Source organism: Gouania willdenowi, chromosome 11 (assembly GCF_900634775.1).
Source record: "Gouania willdenowi chromosome 11, fGouWil2.1, whole genome shotgun sequence".
Classification (NCBI taxonomy): domain Eukaryota; kingdom Metazoa; phylum Chordata; class Actinopteri; order Blenniiformes; family Gobiesocidae; genus Gouania; species Gouania willdenowi.
In genome coordinates, this window is record NC_041054.1 from 15,442,064 (window position 1) to 15,463,373 (window position 21,310).

Below are 21,310 nucleotides of genomic sequence, written 5' to 3' on the forward strand. Positions count from 1 at the left end.
TGCACCATTTATCGTCCCATCTTTAGTATATAGTCTTCATTGAATACATTGTCTTTTTTATTACAACTCGCCAATTGTTGTCCATGTAAGATCAAACAGTTTAATACCTGAGTCTCTATAGCTGTGGTGGACAGTCTGGCCTTCACCTAAAGAGAAAGTAAACACAAGGAGGAGAAGATGAAGTGCAGGAAAAGGCTAAGTTTACTCTCACAAGATATAACTCAGCACCTACGGTACTTATAATGAAGTGGTAACAAAAAACATTATCACACCAAGCAGCTCTAGTAATATCAGCCAAGCAGCAATCTCAAACAACCCATACACAAAATCTCACTTCAGCAAATATTTCCTTATCACTTAAAAAGCAGCCAGGGGCCAGATACCCACTGAGCGTGTGTGTGTAAGTAGATGTGCATAGGTTGGCTGTTGGTGTTTGGACAAGGAGAACAAGAGCACTTGGCTGTAATTATAACAACGCTATTTTTCAAGAGCTCTTTACCCTACATACACATATGTACACATTGTTTTTTGAGTTTCCTCATGGACCCCTCTCCCACATACAGTACATCCGCTCTCTTCACTCTGTTTTTTTTGCCGTCCGATGACGTTCACAGCGCATCCAATCATTGTTTTTAACATTAGCAGATATTATTAATAGACTAATTCCGCTGCAGTCAGTACCCTACATCTATCCTGCTGGGCCTTAAAGCTTCTCTCGTCATCTATACCTGCTTATCCTGTACAGCAGTAGTTCTCAAATTTTTTTTGGCTCCAGTACCCCCTTTCTCTTATTTCTGAATACAAGTACCCCATTTGTCCGACTACAACATTTTGCTTAGAAAACAATTTAAAAACAACTATAGAGCACAATGATGGAATGAACGAGTAATAACACACATTTTAAAGAATCTCATATATTTATTTATTATAGGGACAGTGCATATTAATATACATTTCTGTAAATATGCCAGAATTCGCCTAAGGGCTATTTTGTAAAAAAGTGGAAAGAAACAGTATTTATTTAATGCAGTGGTTCCCAACCTTTTTCGGATTGTGACTCCATTTTGAAATTAAGAATTTTCTGGTGACCCCAAAGACATTTTATTTCCAGATTTAGGTTTTGATCATGCATTTCGACATCACTTCCTGTTTGAAAAAAAAAAGAATAGAAAAAAACGTCACTTCCAGTACGTTCTAAGCCTAAACAAACAAACAAACTGAATGGATACTATGCAATAGATGGAAAATAATTTAAAAATTATCACTAAAACTGTAAGCATCTTACGTTCTGCGAGCATCAAGCGTAAAATGCTTACAACATTGCTTGTGGACAAACGTTGCTATGACACATTTTGTTGTGAGACTGGGTTGGTTTGAACTCAAAGATTTTATTTTACTGCATTTTAGTTAAACTAGATTTATCTTTCACAAAGTCAAAGTAAAGAAAAATAGTTGTTTAAGATTGTGTGTTGTTTTAATTAAAAATAATAATAATAATTAAGAAACTACAAAAATCTATTTGAATTTTTCTGAAATTTCAGGCGACCCCAAGGTAGAAAAACACTGATTTACTAGCTCCTGAATAGATTTATTTCTTTAGTTTTTATCATTTCCGGTCATCTCACGCCTGGGGTGGGACCAAGACTGACCCATTAGTTGGTAATTTACCTCTCTATCGCTCAAGTACCCCTGCAGTGCCATCGTGTACCCCTAGGAACACACGTACCACCATTTGAGAAACACTGCTATACAGGGTCACAGGGGATGCTGAAGCCTATCCCAACAGACATAAAGCAGTATAAACCCCCCTGGAGAAGATGCCAGTCTATCGCAGGGCTTGACAGAGACACGTTGGAGGACACCAGCGGGACATGAACCCACAATCCCTGCGCTGAGAGGCAGCGATGCTCATCAGTGCGCCACAGATTGACCCAACTTTAAACCTTCATTCACAAAATCCAAAAAAAACCTTGAAAGACAAACAAATACAAATACTTTTGTAAAATCACACTTAAACATAACAGATCTTGGATCTGGTACGATGTGAAGTATTTTACTTATTAAAAAAAAAAAAAAACCCAACAATAACAACAAATGCAATGATTTGGCGAGTGCGAAACAGATAAATAAGCTTTGCCTTGTGAGAAGAAAAACAATCCTGGTTTGAACTTAATTCATGTTGCGTACCCTTTCCTCCAAAAGTAGAAACGTACAGTATGCATGTTAGGTGACCACAGTCAGAGTCAACCAACACTAAATCATACCCCAATGAGCTCCTATGAACAAAGTTCTACAAAAGACTATCAAAAGATAAAACTGAGGTTTAATTTCAGGGACTGAAATGACAAAATGAACTTACGTGTGTCTCGTGTCCCTCTCTCAGGTTGTAGGTCAGGTCCTGTTGGATGTCCTGGACGAAATGGTGGGAGTACTCAGGGTAGAGGTCCAGCACCTCATAGAGCCCCTTCAGATTGATGCACTGCAGGTCACAGTAGGTCAGGGCTTTCACATCTGCATTCGTTTTTATCACTCGGTCGTCTAAGGATAGGTTTGCTCCAATAAGGTCACCCTTACCTGCTCAGAGAAAACACAGACAATGTAGGTCATAGAAAAGGGTGCAGACTGCAGTCAATCATGCAAAGTGTTTTTTGGGTTTTCCATATATAGATACGTGTCTAGCTTTGTTGTCGTGGAAAACAATCCAAAGGTACAGTTGGAGTATTTGATATTTTTGCCTCTATTGAACTACTATGTATGTATACCAGTAGTCTTCAAGCACTTCATTTACTTCAAATGTGTCATTGTAAATGCGACTAAAATCCCATTACTGATAAAAGAAGCTCTACTTGTTGTTTTTGTAAATTGTATCATTGACGTCATCGCTTTTTCTCTAGCTCGCAACAAAGCAACAGAAAGACAGTAAATTAACCTTAATGAGAATAATACCCCAGCTTTTCTGAGCTGAATTAAAATGTGGGATGTCAAAAAATATCTCATTAGGCTAAAGAGAGGAAACTTGCAATGATACTGTGAAGAAAACAAATTATTTAGGACAAATGGAGGTAGTTCTAATATAAGCCAATGTTTGAGCATGGTTTTAATGATTTTAGAGGTATAATCACTGTGAAGTGGAATACCTCTCACCATTAGTGGTCATTTACAGCTGCTTCTGTACACAGAATAAGTGATGCACTGGTTTTAATGGCCACAGTTACATGATGTTTATTTTAGTTCAGAATTAGTTATTCCGAACTAAATGATTCGGAATTAAAGTGTTCTGCTTCGTGTTTACATGGAAATGGTAATTCCTGAACTGAGGTTTACATGGGAAACCGGTTTATTCCGCTTTAAATAATTCAGCTTTAGGTGTGGGGGTTGGGAAGGCTCTGATTGGACAGAGGGTGAACGTGACGTATCACGTCTATCGGGAAAAACATACAACACAGACGACCACACATGAGAACTGTTTTCACTTTTATTTTGATTGTAGTTTTGAAGCAGCCGCTCGACAATAACACACGGTTTCAGTTTGGACCGCGGTGTGGAAGAGAGATAGGAACTAATCACTGGTAAAAAGCCCAGTAAAACTCTGGAAAACAATCACCAGGAATAAATATTTGCTCCATGGTAAAAATAGTAGCTCTAACAACTGGTAAAATGATAAACTTGGTGATATTACAGTCTCTGAATGCAGTACGGGGACACATTTACTCCACCTCCAGGTCCTAGTGCCAGCCGTTTGGTGAAGCCTGTTCCGTTTACAGTGTTTACCGAGATCCGTGTTTGTTTAATAAGTCCTTGTGTGTCCGTGTGAAAGTCCGCATGTTTATGCCTCCGTCCATCCACTCTTTTCATTACATCCATGTCTTTTAAGGCTCTTATTAAACAGTCTAGGCTGGAGTCCGTTCCGCCGCCATCTTGGATGATGTCGTCACCGGCGCCACAAGTCGTGCAAGCGCAAAACGATCCGAATTAACATAAAGCGGCTTTAACCAAGTTAAGTGTTTACAAGAAAGAGGAATTATCTAATTCGAAATTAAAAACTGAACAAACCAGCCACCTCATTCGGAATGAACTTTGATTTGAAATGAACTGTTTACAAGGTCAGGTTAAAGAGGAATGAACTTTTATTCCGCTTTAAAGAGGAATTGAAGCTCCCATCTAAATGTGGCCAATGTCCGTAAAGCAGTGATGAATTATTCATTGTGGTCCCTGTGAACATTGAATACTGGTATTTTAAAGAGAAGCTGATGGAGTGGTCATCAGTCCTTCTGTTTCTTTGTTTGATTCCTCTGGCCTTGATCATTTCCCCTCTCTTTTTTCTTTCCTCTTCTAACTTCTGAATGGTCCACATGTATTCACATCTCACTATCATTGTTTTGGACCAAACAGCTTTTTTTCTTTACGTTTACTCCTCATTCCTTTCTGGTCTCCTTTATCTCAATTTTAGTTTTTTTTTAGTTTTTCTTCCTCATCCTTCAATTGTAAATAATTGTTTTTAGAAGTCGCTTTACAAACAATACGTTTTCTTGTTCCTGACAGAAACAGTAACACATGCGTAAGAATTTGCAGTCAAAGGTCACAGAAACCAAACTTGTGCCGTTGTTTTACATTGGTTATGATAATATTTACAACGCCATAAGTCAGTATGTCCCGCCCACATTGTCCACATCAAACAGCACTTATGCACTTGGGAACTATTGTATACGATACATTCCTTAGCGAAACATCAAATGTGGATGAAAATGGTCTAAATGTACGATAGTGAGATGTGTGTTTATTAGTAAGCAGAGAGGATCGGGGGTAGGCGATTCAGGGAAAGATGTGTTTGATTGATGATATTGCTGGAAAGCAGCTGTCATGGGACAGTAATGCACACACACTCCTGCAGAGGAACTAAGGTGAGCACAGCTAACAGGACTCTGTATAAATATTGAGCAATAAAGAGTCTGAGAACCTGTCTGTGTGCCGTGTCTTTAACCTTTACCGAGTTAGCAGTCGTGCTACAGATGGATATGTTATTATAGATAACTCAGATTATAGATAATCAAAAACAAAAGTTCGAGCTGCAATTTCTACCTTCAATATTTTTTTGTGTGAGTAATGTGGCTAAGCAGCTTTAATAATTAATTCTTCTTTTCTTTACTCATACCTTTCTTTTCCCTATGTCTTTATTTCATCTATTTATCCTCCAATTTGTCTTCATTCTTCCTTTTGTTCTTTCTTCACATTTACACATTTTTGTTAGCTCCTGGCTTCGTTCTTATTTTTTCTTTTCTCTCCGCTTTCTCCCTTTTGTTTGTTTTTCCTAATCACAGAACTTTGTTGGCCTTGTTTCCCCGTCTTTTTGTTGAATCTCATTTGCCATTCAATGCCATTGTCTTCAATGTTTGCTCACCTTTCATGCTTTTCCCTGTCTTTTCAACCATCAGTTTCATCTTTACGTCAGTCTGCTTCTCTCTCAGTCTGCCCCTCTGATCCAGCCGTCACCACTTCTGCTCTGCTCTCTCTATATTCCCTCACACACGTTTCCCTCCCTGTTCTGATAACCCACACATGCACTGCTCAGTGCTCATCACCCTGCTCTGTGTATGGTTATATGTACCTCTCCCATTCACAACCTTTATTGCGTGATCCTGAGCAGCAGCCTAGGACATGTGCGGTGACACCAAACACACACACAAACACACGGCGAGGAGCTCTTTTCTCCTTCAGTCAGATATTTTATGTCAGCTTGACCTTCTGCACAGTCAGCATGCAAGCACTACAGAGACAATGGCTGTCAGACCCACACATTTTCTCCCACAAACACAAACACAAACATGGCATTCAGCGCAACAACTAAACTATTCACCTACGAGATGGACAGAAACGCCCAAACACACTTTGTGATGAGAGTACAATGCATGGAAATAGCAAACACACACACACACACACACATGTACCAGTGTGATTGATAATTAATTAGAATTATGGCATCATTATAATTGCAATTTAAAAAATCTGTTGCTGTTGCTGTTGTAATCGTAATTTAATTGTAATTAAGATTATATAATTGACTTTGCAATTGTAATTGCCACGAAGATTTTATAAAAATTGTTACACTTGTTGCACTTCTATGTACAGTTCTACACATATGTAGTACACAATTATTAACATTTTTCATATCAAGCTTTCCCACACTTTACCATTTACATTTTTTTTTTTTAAATCGAGGGATGTACTGACACAAAAAAAAGGTCAGATGCCCACACCAAAAATATAAAAACCTATATTTTCATTGATTATGAAGCTTAATAAGGTAACCAATCGAGAGGAAATTGATGATTTGTATTTTATGAGGTGTATTTTACATTATCATAAGAGATGCTAACAGAAAGCTCACAAAAGAGCAAGATTAAATTTTATTAGGTTATTTGTTTTAGGGGCAGTAATTGTGATTCATTTTAATTTGAACTTCAGTAGTTGAAAACGTAATTGTAATTGACTTTCTGAGGATAAAAAAATATTGTAATTGAATTGTAATTGGAAAAAACGCCGGTCACTGTAATCAGAATTGAATAATAATTGAACATGGGTAATTGAAAACGTAATTGTAATTGTATCCTACCCTGACACATACACACACTCATGCAGGCATGTGTTTACACAGCTTTTTCAGACCATTACTGGACACGTCAGATGTTTGCTGAGACGTGGTTTCCTTCACTTGAAGGTTAATGAAAAGTGACTTTGCCCGTCAGCTTGATGTGTAGTGAACTGATAATGCATGTTTGATCAGACCTTTATAAATTCAAACTGTTGCACCGCTGGACCAGTTTTTTCAGTTGAGTCAGTTTGCCCTCTTGGCTAATCTTTAACTGGTGGCAGGAGATAAATCTATTTATCTATGAATACAAGGAAGGTCTGTGTGCGTGCATGCGTGGAGTGTATATCTCTCTGACGCAGTGTCTGATCGACCTAAAACAGCTTGCGCATGGCATGGCCCGAGGGTGTGCCTCCATTAATTTTGGACTTTTTGGTAATTACGTTTCAAAACAACTTTTTTCATTTAATTTTGATATCAACGCGGAATCAACGGGGCTTAGACCGGACGGTACATGAGAGGGGGTGTGAGCGTCTGTGAGCTGCAGGAGTTTCTTCTTCTACTGATTATTAGAGGTCGTAAATGAACAGATTGGTGCGCTAGCGCCCCCTACATGCTGATGTCAAAAGCTGATTAGGTTTCATTTCTGGTAAACGTGACCGTGCCGTTCTCACTGATTTATGAGAGCTTGCGGCCCATGTGCGCGAGTGACACAAAATGCATCCGCGATCGACAGGTAGATCGCGATCAACGTATTGTGCACCCCAGCTTATAGCTATTCCCTCCACCGTGTGCGTGTGTGCTGTTGAATTGTTATCTGCAAATGTTATTTATCAATTTATCATGCACATGTCCCATAGAATTAAACCAGGGAAATTGCACACGCTATTTTACTTTGCACCCGCAAATAAACCCCTTTATATCTCTATAGAGTACAGAGTATGTACATCTCTTTGTACATCCAACCTTCAAACACATACTCATTTGGCCATAATTGACAACTCTATTTAAGCTCCCACTATATGAATACATGCTTCCAATGGGCACTGTACTGGTGTATTTAAATGAAGGCTGGGTTTAATGTTCTTTCATTCCTCCATTTCTTGGGAAAAAAATTCTAAATACCTCCAAGAATAAAATAAACCACACAGTAATAAGTGTGTCTCGTTATATTTACTTTGAGATAGTGAGTACAAATGTAGTTTGTCCCCCCCCTCCCAAAAAAAAAAAAAAAAAATCAGAACTTTATTCAGTTAGTTAGTAAATTGCTACTTTTGCACATTGCTGTTTGGGGAGTTGCTGATTTTTAATTATTCAGCTTCATGCTGAACAAGAGCTTGTTGTGTTATTCTTGTCCTTTTCCTGTTATAGCGTGAGCATCTGGCTGTATAATTAACAGAGCGTTTTCAAAAGTACATACAAATATAAAACCAGAGCGGAAAACACAAACATATTTCATCCTGTGCGCGACATGATGAGAGACTTTAAGGGCTGAGCTGGACAACGCTAAACCAGCCTAGACTAAAGTGACCCAACATAAATGAGTTTTTTTTTTTATTGTGGCTGCAATCAATGAACTTGATCACAATGATAGAAAGACACACACAGAGAACAGTTTTTACTGAAGTTTAAAACATTTAAACTAACAACAAAATGAATCAAAACTAAGAATACTATCTAATTGCTTCCTTAAGTTGGCTGTGCTGATCAGTTGTCGTATTTAGTGAGTGTGTTTCCAAAAACTAGAAGTTAACAATCAGATTAGCATATCCTTTATAGATTTTTTCATATTTCGATGTATGCAACACCATTTTACAGCTTGAAATTTACACTTTCATAATTTGTGAAAAAAAAAAAACCTGAAAAAATCAAGTTTAAGCTTTGGATAAAAAATGCAACATTGTGCAGGATATTACCAGCTAATAGGGTTAGTAAAGAAGTTTTAGTTTGGTGAACCCTGTTGTTCATGCACTGCCACAATATTTATTCTTAAATATTTACAAGGTGGAAGGGAATTCATACTGTTTATCTATTATATTCAAAACATAAGATAAGTCATAAAAGGATACTTCAATAAATGTCAACATCTTAATAATGTATCAAGACTTCTTTGCAACAAATCAAAGTCACAAATGTATTTATGTTTATTTATAGATGACTATTTCAGGGGTCATTGACACCCCTGACCTAAAGAATTAGATCAGGGGTGAATTTCAAATTGGTTTACTGCAATTATTCAGAAAATTCACTTAAAACACATTAATAAATAATTGTGGGAGTGAATTAGAAAACATTTTGTGAAGAAAATCACTCTTCACCTTCATTTTCAATCCATGTCAGTTCAATATCGTCAATAAAGCTTCCTGTTTTATATGCACTGAGATTTTTTTTATTATTATTATAATGAATTAGGATGCTAAGACAGCCTATTCTATTCTCTTACCCAGGATAGCCAGGACCATGCCATCCTTCAACACCTCCATGGAGCCGGAGCATACAAAGAAGATAGCTTGAAGAGCGTCCCCCTGTCTAAGAAGGTACTCTCCAGGAGCGCAGAAGGAGGTCTTGATGTGCAGCGACAGGGAACGCAGGCACCCGCGACTGGCAGAAGCAAACAGTGACAGCTCCAGGATTTCCTTGTTAAGGTGCATGGTGATGTCCGATCGCAGCTCATCAGGGAAGTCCTTCAGCAGCTGTGCAAAGAGGAAAACCCAGAAACAACACATCAGGGAGCAAATCATGAAGTAAATTTAGATCCTTCACATTGGCTTAAGTTGGATTCAAAAGTGCTACTGATATATTAATTCAGTGTTTCACAAATGGGGGTACGTGTACCCATAGGGGTACGCAATGGCACTACAAGAGGTACTTGAAAGACAGAGAGTGAGAGGGAGGAAAATCAACAAGTTAAGTGTCAGTCTTGGTTTTTCAACCAAGTTTTTCAACCTTGGGGTGGGGACCCTATGTGGGGTCGCCTGGTGTTTAAATGAGGTCACCTGAAATTTCAGAAAAATTTAAATAGATTTTGGAAGTTTTTTAATTATTTTTCTTTTTGAAAAAAATTAATCAACACACAATCTTAAACAACTGTATTTCTATACTTTCACTTTGTGAATCTTGTTCAACCAACATGCACAAAAAAATGATCAAAAACTAATGTCTTTGGAGTCGCCAGAAATTCTTGATATCACTTTGGGATCACGACCCAAAAAAGGTTGGGAACCTGCACTAAATACTGTTTCTTTCCACTTATTTACAAAATGAGATTCTTTAAAATGTGTGTTATCACACTCAGTGTTCTGAGCAAATTATTGTAGTCGGACAAAGGAGGTACTTGGTTTCAGAAATAAGAGAAAGGTGGTACTTGAGCCAAAAAAAAATTTAAGAGCCACTGCATTATTTAACACTTTACATGCACTTGATACATTAACAAAACTCTCAAGTACAGTCTGGAATAACCTGCCGCCCATTTGAAAAATAAATAAATAAATGTTGCCTATCCTCTTTCTGTCCATCTTGTCAGGATAGAAATCCAGCGCTCACCGTCACACACTGTTGATCAATGGCTCATCAGAGCTTGGGCGAATTTAATCAACAGACCCATCTATAATTCATCTGCCTGGGATTCATCGCCATCACTCCATCTCGGCCCTGGTCTGGGCTCTGACAGCTGTCTCACAGGCATTCACAGCCTGGAGGGACAGCTCAACTACTTTCCTTTTTTTCCATTTTTATGGGCTTGTCAAGGGAACACAATGTTTTTTCCTGATTTTTGTTCGTGTTTCCACCACTTCCACATAAAACTGTACATGTCCACTTTGTCAGGTTGTATTGATCTTTGATATAAACTCAATCTTATCAATCTTTATAAAGCAGAACAGCCTCAAAGACTGAGTCTGCCTCAGTGAAGGTTAAAGGTCAATTAAAAAAATCATTTTTTTCTTCATGCTGACAACCTTGTGGGATCGATCATCTTAGCAGCTCTAAGATGACAATAAATTTCAGCAGTGAGAGACGTGCAAAATTTCAATTGGCGTATTGATCCACCTTTGTTGTACTGATGGGAACCTGGAACATGAGGGGAAAGGTAATTCTAAAGCATTCTTTAGGTTTGGTGACTCCTGTTGTGTACCTCATTGCAGTCGATGCCATTGTTGACTGACCACGTCGTCTGAAAGTATTCCAGCATTCGCTGCTTGAGGCTCTGCGGCAGATGATGGACACGTATGAAATCCTTGAGATCTTTGGTTCTGGTGTGGTACTGGGACCAGCGTGAGTACATCCTCTGGATAATGGCTGTGACGTTACCAAAAACCAAAGCATGCATCAGAGCTGCAGGGAGGAAAAAGAAAAAATATATAATATATGATTAATTCATATATTATCCATTCATCTGTCCATCTGTTCTTACCTATTTTATTCGGAAATTTATGAAATATTTCACGGTATATTGATCAGATCTCATGGTTTTGTCTTTGGATGGATTAAGTGAGTATTTCTTTTACATTAAAGGTCCCATGTCATGCTATTTTTCACCCATCTCTATTTGTTCTAAGAACCCCAAAACATAGTATTTAAGGGTTTTTTTTTCCTAAACTCACCTGTTTTCCAGAGTTTTAGCCTCTGAAAAGTCACTTTCTCAGCAACTCTACACAAACAGGCTGATTTGTGTCCTACTTATGCATATTCATGAGTGGGCGTGTCTATAGATGGGACACTGACTTCCTCCTCCCCGCACGGTGACGAAGGGCCAAAGGACGGCCCGCCCTCCTCCCACCCACTCCGTAGCCAAGCTCATGCTGCTTTATAAACACGAGACAGAACAAGGGGGCGGGGCGTTCACCAGTACATACATAGACTGTAGAAAATACATACATAGCACTGCACGAAGGACGCTGAAATGCTCCCCTTCGTGGACGTGTCTGTTTACATGTCAATCACAGCAGAGAGCTTCCTGGAGGCGCGGCTTCTCCAGCTCAGTGCCGCGTCAAATTTGTCATCAAAGTGGGAACGCGTCATCAAATTGGAGCGAGGTGTTTGTGCTCACCCTGCAGTAAGAAAGGAGAATATCACCCTCTAACTAACGATTGAGGGAATGCATGAAAAAAACACTTTGGGCATGTGTATGAAGCCCAAATAACACTTTTATGATATTTAAAGCACAGAATAGATGATTTAGCGTAACATGGGCCCTTTAATGGATTAAACTTAGGTTACGTCTCCAATTAAAGGAACATTTTGCCGCCTTCCTTTTGTATTTGCAGATAGAGATTTGATCTATCAACACTAACAACATATTATCCATCACGTCCATGTGTTACGGCTCTCGTCCTTCTGGACATGACCATCAGTGTCATGTCTGACGTATTTAATAGACATGAGAGATACCATGATGCCTAATACACCCACAGAAAATATGTTCTCCTCATGTCATACAGCAATTGTCAGCCAGCAAGTGTAACACATACTGTATTTGTTGTGTAAATGCAACTGTGAAAAGGTATCTTTCCCCACAGCAATGCAAAGCTGAATAAATAATACAATGAAATATTATAATTATTCAGAATTTGTTCAATTATAACCACAACTTTTTCCCACATTTGACATTTGCTCAGCTGTGAATACAAACAATTGCCTAGTGTCCATTTTTGTGTCCCACCATCACACAGGGGAAGGCTTGGGTGTGTTTGTGCCAGCTTGTGAGTGTGTGTGGTTTGTCTGCCACAGACAATGAATGCTGCAGCCCTCGGGCAGTCAGAGACATTTAATGTTTAGCTGAAGCAGCGTGGAGAAAGTCGTCAAGGGAAAACTTACCATGGTAACCTCTCCTCATCCCACCAAATCCAAACCTTAGTTTCACAGTTTCAGTATGAGCTGCATCACACTGTTAAATCATCAGTAAAATGATGATGGTCATATCTAATGTCATAAGAAATCAGCGATAAATGTTGGTTTGTTATCTACGGTATGTTCTAAGTTCACCAGAGTGATAAGAAGAAGAGTTTTCCTGTTTAATGTTCCTGTTCACACATCTGTACAAAAAGTTGACTCATATCTCAAAGTTTCCTCTTCAGTTGTCACATACGTAAAAACCATCACACGTTGGCATGCAGACAGATTTTTACAAACATTCATAAAAGGCCCCTTTCAGTTTTTAAATGACTACTTACTGCAAAGTCCTTTGAAGAACTAGATTAGTATTGACATTGTTGACTGAGACTGGCCAACGCTTCGACTAGTTCAAAGATAATGATCGCCACAAAAGTTAGACGCATACAGGCTGGTAAGTTAGTGCTCAATAATCACCTAATGTATAAATATAAAAGTGAGCTAAATTTTCAAGTTAAGGAGGCTGCTGTAGGTTTATCCTATAACCTGATTTATCTACATCAATGTGACAAATTAAATGAAATTAATAGGAATTTTCTCTGCCATTAGCTTTATTTTTTTTATCTTCCTTTTTTAAACAAACTAGTGTAGCGCCCGTAGAAGTATGTATAGATTTAGCGCTGTAATATAGGCTAGCATACATCTGCAGCTTGCTGCTGAGAGAGAGAGAGAGAGAGAGAGAGAGAGTTAGAACTACAAATGAACTTTATTCTGTTGTTTCTTGTTTTTTATTTTTTTTACTTTGCCATTGAAAGAGGCCATTACATCTCAGAATAATTTTACTAATCAATCGATCTTTATTTGTATAGCGCCAATTCATAACACGTGCTATCGCAATAAACTTCACAGAAAGCAGGTAAAAGACCTTACTGTTTGATTATTTAATTACTTCATGACTCTAATGCTTTAGACCCACATTACATAAATACATTTTGTCCCATATTGTTAAATATTAGAATATCAAATTTAATTAAAGGACTGTTATGTGGGGTGGAATTGCTAGCTAAAACATCCAACCCTCCTTGTTTATCCGGGCTTGGGACTCTGAGAGAACCTATGACACCATCATCAACAAAGGAACTTGCTTTATTCGAGACAACCTGCGACATCGTCAACAAATTTCTTAACATTGAGCTGTTCTGCAAAGCTGCATTTATGAAATAATTCATTAACGGTGTCATTTCAGTCCAAACAAATCCAACGTTGCACACCCTTGAACCATGCAGCAGCCATGTTGAAACTCTCAGCTCTGTCTGATCCTGATGCGTGATATATTAGAACCACACACAGACAGACAGATAAAGATTCCTTGCTTTTATAGATAGATGCCCCCTTATCGACCTTATTATTTGGTTTGCAACTTCCTAGATACATGCACAACTTCCTGTATGATAAATAAATAAAAAAAAAAAAAAACATGAATCAAGATGGAAGGAGCCTTTGAAAAGTGCAATTGATAACACCAAGTACCATGTTATGTGCTGCATACATTAATTACTTCAAATTCTGTTCACTTTTACAACATTATAAATTAGTTCGGAGTAAAAACACACCAAGCATAAATAATTTAAAGGGCCCATGTTACGCTAAATCAACTTTTCTGTGCTTTAAACATGATAAAAGTGCTATTTGGGCTTCATACACATGCCCGAAGTGTTTTTTTCATTGATTCCCTCAATCGTTAGTTAGAGGGTGATTTGCTCCGTTCTTACAGCAGGGTGAGCCCAAACACCTCGCTCCAATTCGATGATGCGTTCCCACTTGAAGAATGACGAATTTGACGCAGCACTGAGCTGGAGATTGACATGTAAACAGACACGCCCACAAAGGTGAGCATTTCAGCTGTATGTATTTTCTACAGTCAATGTATGTACCGGTGAACGCCCCGCCCCCACGCTCTGTCTCATGTTTATAAAGCAGCATGAGCTCGGCTACGGAGTGGGTGAGAGGAGGGCGGGGCTAACAGTGCTTGTTTGTGACGCAAGATGGTCACAAAATGTCACATGATCTTGCTCTTAGCCAATAGCAAAAATCAACTGTAATAGCCAGGTTTCAACCCATAGAGGACAGTCACTCTGACATTTTACAAATAAATAGGCCAAATTGAAATACTTTGACTAAAATGTTGAGAGTTGGACCAGGCATACCTGTCAAGTTTTGGATTTGAAAATAAGGGAACTTTTCTGGCGCCCACTACGAGCAGTGCCACCCGCTCAACCAAGCTCCAGTATCCCTTTTATTTTAAGACAAGTGTACAAGAAATCTAAAATACCCACTCATCAACCACTTACTAAATACAATTATGTGATTAGAATCTGGTAGGTCGACCTTTATTAACATTGAAATGCTGTGATATATGAAATATTATTACCAAAATAGAAAACGCGATACATCTTGAATCTCGATATAGACATTAACATTTTATTTTTATTACATATTTTCTTATAATTTCTCATACTCACTCATTTGGTTCTCTGGTATTCACTAATGACTTATTAGACACGTGTATTACAGATTTTACATCCTTTTTGAAAGGAGTGCATATTTGTGGAGCTTGTGATTGGCTGATTTTTCATGGTGACTTACGTGGTTCCTTCCGCTTCGGTAGACGTTAAAATCTAACAGAACGTGTAACTGTGTCCCATCCTGCTGCTCTTTAGGAAGGTAAACTCTCTGTCACATTTTACAACATATTTACACCAGTTCTTTGTTTTTTTCGCCAGAACGTCTTCATTCATCATCTCTTTTCTGAGTTGTTTCCGGGTTTGTTGCCGCTGCCTGCACTAATCTCGTGAGAACTGCCACTCAGGCCATTTCAGGTGGTAGTTCTCGCTAGGCTAGTGATGGCATTCAGTTTAGTAAGGCATCTTTTAATTATTATTACATTAAAATACGGGATATTTACGGGAAAATACTAATACGGTAAGATGGCGGGAAAGAGGGGTAAAATACGGGAGTTTCCCGGCTAAAACGGGATATTTGAGAGGTATGAGACCAGGATCAATCAACAGCAGACAGCACTACTTCATACCCAAATATATTTATATTCAGCTGAAAAAAAGGTTTTGGGGTTTAATTAGACTTTAACTAAATATAATAATCATTATTCCTGCTATCACTCTGAAGTTTTGTCATCAATCCTGTAAACAATAGCTTATCTCAAGGATTTGATTACATTAACATCTATATTTATCACAAATACACAGTGTGCATTAATCAGTACCTCCAATGAGCATTACACAAACGGAGAAGATCTTCTCAGCGTCCGTGTTGGCTGAAACATTTCCAAAACCCACGCTGGTGAGGCTGCTCAGGGTGAAGTAGAGTGAAGCGATGTAGACGCTGCGGATGGAGGGGCCGTTTCCTGTCCCGTTAACACCTCCAATGCTGTAGTACGGAGACTCTAGGCGTTTCCCCAACTCATGGAGCCACCCTGTGTATAAGCAGGGAGTACATACACCAGTAAGCAGGGTTTCCGTCAATTATAACTGTAATTGCGTAATTGATAATTAATTACAATTATGATGTAATTAGGGTCCGAAGGCCATAGTGGCCGTAGGAACCTATTGTTCTTGCTTTTCTTGGGCATTTTTGGTTTTGCCCCTTAGAATGCCCAAAGTCTCACCAAAATGTGCACGCACCTCAGGACTGCTGAACAATTAGATATTTTGGCGCACTGAAAAAAAATTGCTAAGAAAATGCGCGCCCAAAACCAAACAGGAAGTCAGCCATCTTGGGTCAAAGGATAAAAATGGAGGCACGCATTTGAGCAAACTGGTCTGAGGGGCTCCATCAGATTCGCTTCAAACTCGGCCAAAACACTTAGGACCCACTGAAGGTTAAAAATCCTCAAAATGATGTTGGCCGTGGCGCCGCCACAAAATTGCAATGCTAATTTCTGAAGCACGCCACAATTTAAAAAAAGCCCACAACTCTGACACACAAAGATCAAACAGTCTCAAATTTCGCACAAAAGACATTTGCCCAAGTCTATTCATGACTGCCTTGAAACATTTCCCATCATGCCTTGCGTTTTCAACTGGCGCCATTATTGTTGACCCCAAGATGAGCAAAAAGTTACATTATGACTCTGCCCAAAACCAAACAGGAAGTCGGCCATCTTGGCGTTAATGGTGTTTTCATATAACTCTCAAATACAAAGTTCAAACTGCTTCATATTTGTTGCTCTAGCGGAAAGACGATATGTCGTGTTGACGTCAAAATAGTGTTGGATGAATCTTATAAGATGGGAGCAGGTGGCTGATGGAGATAAAACAGGCTGTGATCAGTGGGAGGAGCCTATAATGTCACGGGAAAATCCTTCGCCATCACATTCTAAATGCTGTATCTTGGCTACTTTTCAATGGATTTGCAACAAATTCACTGAGAGTGATTTTTTTAACTGGTTTTCCCTTTCATCTGGGTTTTTTGAACTGCCGCCATTTTGCACGCCATAGTAGAAAAACCGCTGTAACTCTCATATACAACGTTCAGACAGCCTCATATTTGATACACATGATGACTCACCAGCCCTAAACAAGAATCAATGTGAAAATTACCCATCATGCTCTGTGTTCTCAGATGGCACATGCCATATTAGAAAACCGCGATAACGCTCATATATAAACTTCAAACAGTCTCATATTTGATACACATGGGTTACCAATGCCGGCCACTCCTTCGGACCCTATGACGCCGCTCGTGGCTTTAATTGAGTTGTAATTGTAATTGAGTTTAAAAAAAAAATTACTTTTTGATTGTAATTGTTGTGGAATTTCTATAAAAACTGTCATTTACAATGTAAATATACTGTACATCTTGGGAACCATGTTATATTTGTATGGTTTACACATAGGCTTAAATTATGAAAATATGTTTAATTTTAAGTTTACCTTTTATCTTAGTATAGATTTAAAAACAATTAAATCTAGAGGTATACCGACAAAAAGACAATCACACGACAAATATGAATACCAATTTTTTAATGGATAAGGAAGCATAACAAGGTGACCGAGAGATGAAAAACAAATTAGCTGATATATAATATTTTAAGTGTATTTTATAGCTGATTTAAGACATGGGACAAACAATCGATGATCATAAGAGATGCTAACAGAAAGCTAACACAAGAGGATATATGTATAATTTTAATTGTTATTGGAAAAAATGCTGGTCCAAGTAATCAAAATTGAACATGGATAATTGAAGACGTAATTGTAATTTAAAAATGTAATTGACCCCAACCCTGCCAGTAAGTGGGTTCCATGCAAAGGAAGGAATTTCAAAGATCCCTGTTACAAGTCCCTGGTGCATCCAGTACAATAGATGGCACAGCATGAGCAGATCAGATAGTGAAGACATGCAGCTGATCCCAAGAGAGTTTACCGCAGACACCGAAGAATTGTAATTGGACAGAGGGACCTCATAGCTGCCTGACTTTAAAGCTCACGTCATCGTCAGGAATGCATAATTAGGATACAACACATTAATCCTGCCTCATGTAGCTCCCTCTTATTTTATGACACTGAAATGCAGTAATTGGAGATGAGAAATCTGCATTGTTCTCATGACTCAGTCGATGCTGACCTGGAAGCAGTTATAAAGACGCCAGGACAAAGTAATTGCAAGCAGTGCAACTCATCAATACTGACAAAAGATCATCCCTATGGGGCTCATTATGTGTGTGACCGTTTGAGGGCTGGCGGTAGTGGGGGGTCCTTCATTAATTAGGAGAGGATTCAAACCATTCACAGATATTTTTGGAAACACTCGTGCCCCTGCATCAGCAATTCATACTTCATTAGATAGTGTCAATTCTATATATATTTTGCAACAGATCTAACAATCAAATACATTGATAATGTTATCACTTATTTTAAAGAAGCTGTAACAAGTCGAAATGTACTTCAATGGTCAGGATTGACCTATTTTATTAAAATGAGCTGTGTTAAAAAAAAAACCCTGTGGATGAATTCATAATTATCCTGAGCAAGTCATTCCTGGGATTTAATGGATGAACTGGCCGTTCAAACAGACAAACAAATCCCTTTTTTCCCCATGTTTCATCTTATCATTATATCTGATCTCAGTAGCATTTACTCATAGGCAATAAGCACACTGGCTTTTTGAAACCCATAATCCCACTGTGTTGTATTCATATTGATGATGGATAATATTAGTGCATGGATCACTCGCATCACATTCACCCACTTTTATCCCAACACTGTGGTCTTTGAACAAGAAACGTGCACACGAGTTGCTCACTGCTCTATGGGGATTGGTCAGTAGCAGGTAATGTACAGTATGTGTGACAGTGACATCATCTTATTATCTCCGCCAATGGGCTAATATTTTCACCAGGATTTATCTAATTGTGTGTCTTTCAGCAGGATTATGTCAAAAGTGCTTTTAACCAATGATAAACCTCAAGCCAAGGAAGATTCCATTAACTTTTGGAGGGTATTCGGATCAATACTAATTAAATAAAAAAATCCTGAAATAAATCCTGTATACAACAAACACAGAAATACAGATTACAGATTAAAGGCATATTTTACCTGTTGCAATACACCAGGCAGGAGGATACAAAGGTCCCGTCACTTAATTGGCATTTTTTCCATGCATTTTTATTTGTGTGCTAATTAAATTTTTTATGAATAAAACAAGCAGTGAATTGGAATCCAAATTTGGTCTCACATTTGTCCTGTGCTACTCTTTCCTTTAATGTTGCGTGGTTTCAGCAGGCTAAACCCTCTCCAGTGTCTAGACAGTAACTAAAGGTTATTTATGAGGGATTTCTTGTTGATTTTAGCATTTTGATTTGCATTTTAATGTTTAATCAGCCAGTCTTGCTGTTATTTATACCCTCAAATACAAAGTGCCCAATTTAGTCACAACGCTCCTGCTTTTTTGTGACAAAAGGATAGCTCTAAATCAAATGTTCATGAAGAACAAAGGGGCTTTGTGTGTTATTTGCTGTACTTACCAATATCCCAGTTGTAGGCATTGGCCTCCATCTCCATCTTGCCAATGACGTACCAGATGCAGGCCATCCAGTGGGCCAGGAGGGCAAACATTGACATCAGCAGGGTCAGCACCACTGTGCTGTGCTGCGAGTAGCGGTCCATCTTCTGGAGCAGCCGCAGCAAGCGGAGGAGGCGAACCGTTTTTAACAGGTGCACCACGGACACCTGGGGTCAAAGAACAATAAAGTGAGGGGATTTTATTTTTGGAGCACAGAGGAACTTTATACGTCTGTACTACATCTGAAAGACTGGTTGGTAAAGACCTAAGAGAAATTTCTGCTTTACAATCATGGAAAGATCCGAGATCAAAGGATCGCCATGGTAGCTTCCCTTTAAATATATGAACTTTTATTGTCTTCCTGTGCACAGAATAATCCATGAATTATTGGACAAAATGCATTGCTCGTATTGATTGTACTGTGTCTTTAACACTTAGTGGTATTTATCTCATATAAGCTTTCATTAGGTGATAATAATGACTATTGTTCACTAAAACTACAACTTCAAAGTCAGTAAATGTTCCAGGTGCTATAGGAAATTAATAATTACGGGTAGATTACAAACAAACAGTTCAGAATAAATATTGCATTGCCCTATAATTCACCTTATATTTATATATATCAATATATACCCCTTGGTTAAATGTTGGAAATATGTTTTTTTTAACAGTATCAAAGATTATAAACAATATGCATCATATTAATTGTCTGCAATATCAAGTCTACACCTATTATCTTATACAGATATACAGTATTCTGTCTTTAGAAGAGTCAAACAGCATGTAGAGCAATTTAGATGGAGAGTGCAATCATCTTCTCTTTCACTGACAGTAAATCTTATGAGAAGAATGATAAACCAGCTGCATACACACACATAGCATAGCATTACACAATTGCATAGCCAGCACTGAGTGAAGTGTCGAGAAACACACTTCATGTCCTCTTACCATTAAAGGGTACTTAAATAATCTAAATTTCTATAATTAGAACTGAAAAACAACTTGATGCGTACTTGTAAACCTCTCCGCAGACTGAGCTTTATGAAGGACTGTTGAGCATTACTTTATAGAATAGAACAACTTGACATTTGTTTATCTGTATGTTACTTTAAAACTCTTAATCTTCATCAGCATAACCTTGAAACCTACTTAAGGTAGAATGGCTTCCTGACATTAGGTTTTATTTTGTTTGTTTTTTACACCTTCACCTACTTTCCAGCACTCTGGATGGGATGTGAATGTCATCCATTGTACATCTTCTCCTAGGGTAATCTCCATCAGCAGCCTGTCATCCACAGCTCGCCTATGTATCCCCATTGGAAACACACGTGTTTACATACAGTATGTATTCCCCATCTATTACTTACAAATATAGGACAAGCGGGTTATATGTTGTATGTGTGTGTGCATTTGTGTAGATATGAAAAAAGATGGCTGTAGTAATGGGAACACTGGGATGTAGAATAAACCTGTATAAGTAAAGTAATGACGCCAATAAACACAAGGATAAACAAAGTAGATATCATCATGCAAGAGGAAGTGAGAGATGGTGAAAATCAGTCGAAGCAGGATAAAACGAAAAGATTTGTGTCTAGTCCTTATCACAGCATCGCCTGCATGCAGCTCCACTTGATTTTACAGCACTTTCTCACACAGTTGCTTTGAGAAATGTCGAAGTGGTGCAGCATGAGGGGTAATGAAGCCTCCTACCAAGCCCTGGGGAGGGGCTCCATCTCCCATCCGCCATCTATCACCACCCTGCTTCCCACCTATGGTTAGACCAGCCTGGGCTATGCGTCCTATACTCTCCTA

At 38.5% G+C, this 21,310-nt stretch overlaps 1 protein-coding gene across 1 annotated transcript in view; it reads right to left on the reverse strand.

The window, feature by feature from the left end:
* kcnh8 (potassium voltage-gated channel, subfamily H (eag-related), member 8) overlaps positions 1-21,310 on the reverse strand; it is a 67,994-nt gene that overhangs the window by 13,272 nt on the left and 33,412 nt on the right. Inside the window, exons 7-12 of the mRNA XM_028461011.1 lie at positions 19,461-19,665; positions 15,699-15,908; positions 10,719-10,918; positions 9,030-9,279; positions 2,360-2,574; positions 108-146 (exon numbers count right to left, since the gene is read on the reverse strand). Of these exons, the coding sequence (XP_028316812.1) occupies positions 108-146; positions 2,360-2,574; positions 9,030-9,279; positions 10,719-10,918; positions 15,699-15,908; positions 19,461-19,665 (1,119 nt within the window). The remainder of the gene's footprint in view (positions 1-107; positions 147-2,359; positions 2,575-9,029; positions 9,280-10,718; positions 10,919-15,698; positions 15,909-19,460; positions 19,666-21,310) is intronic.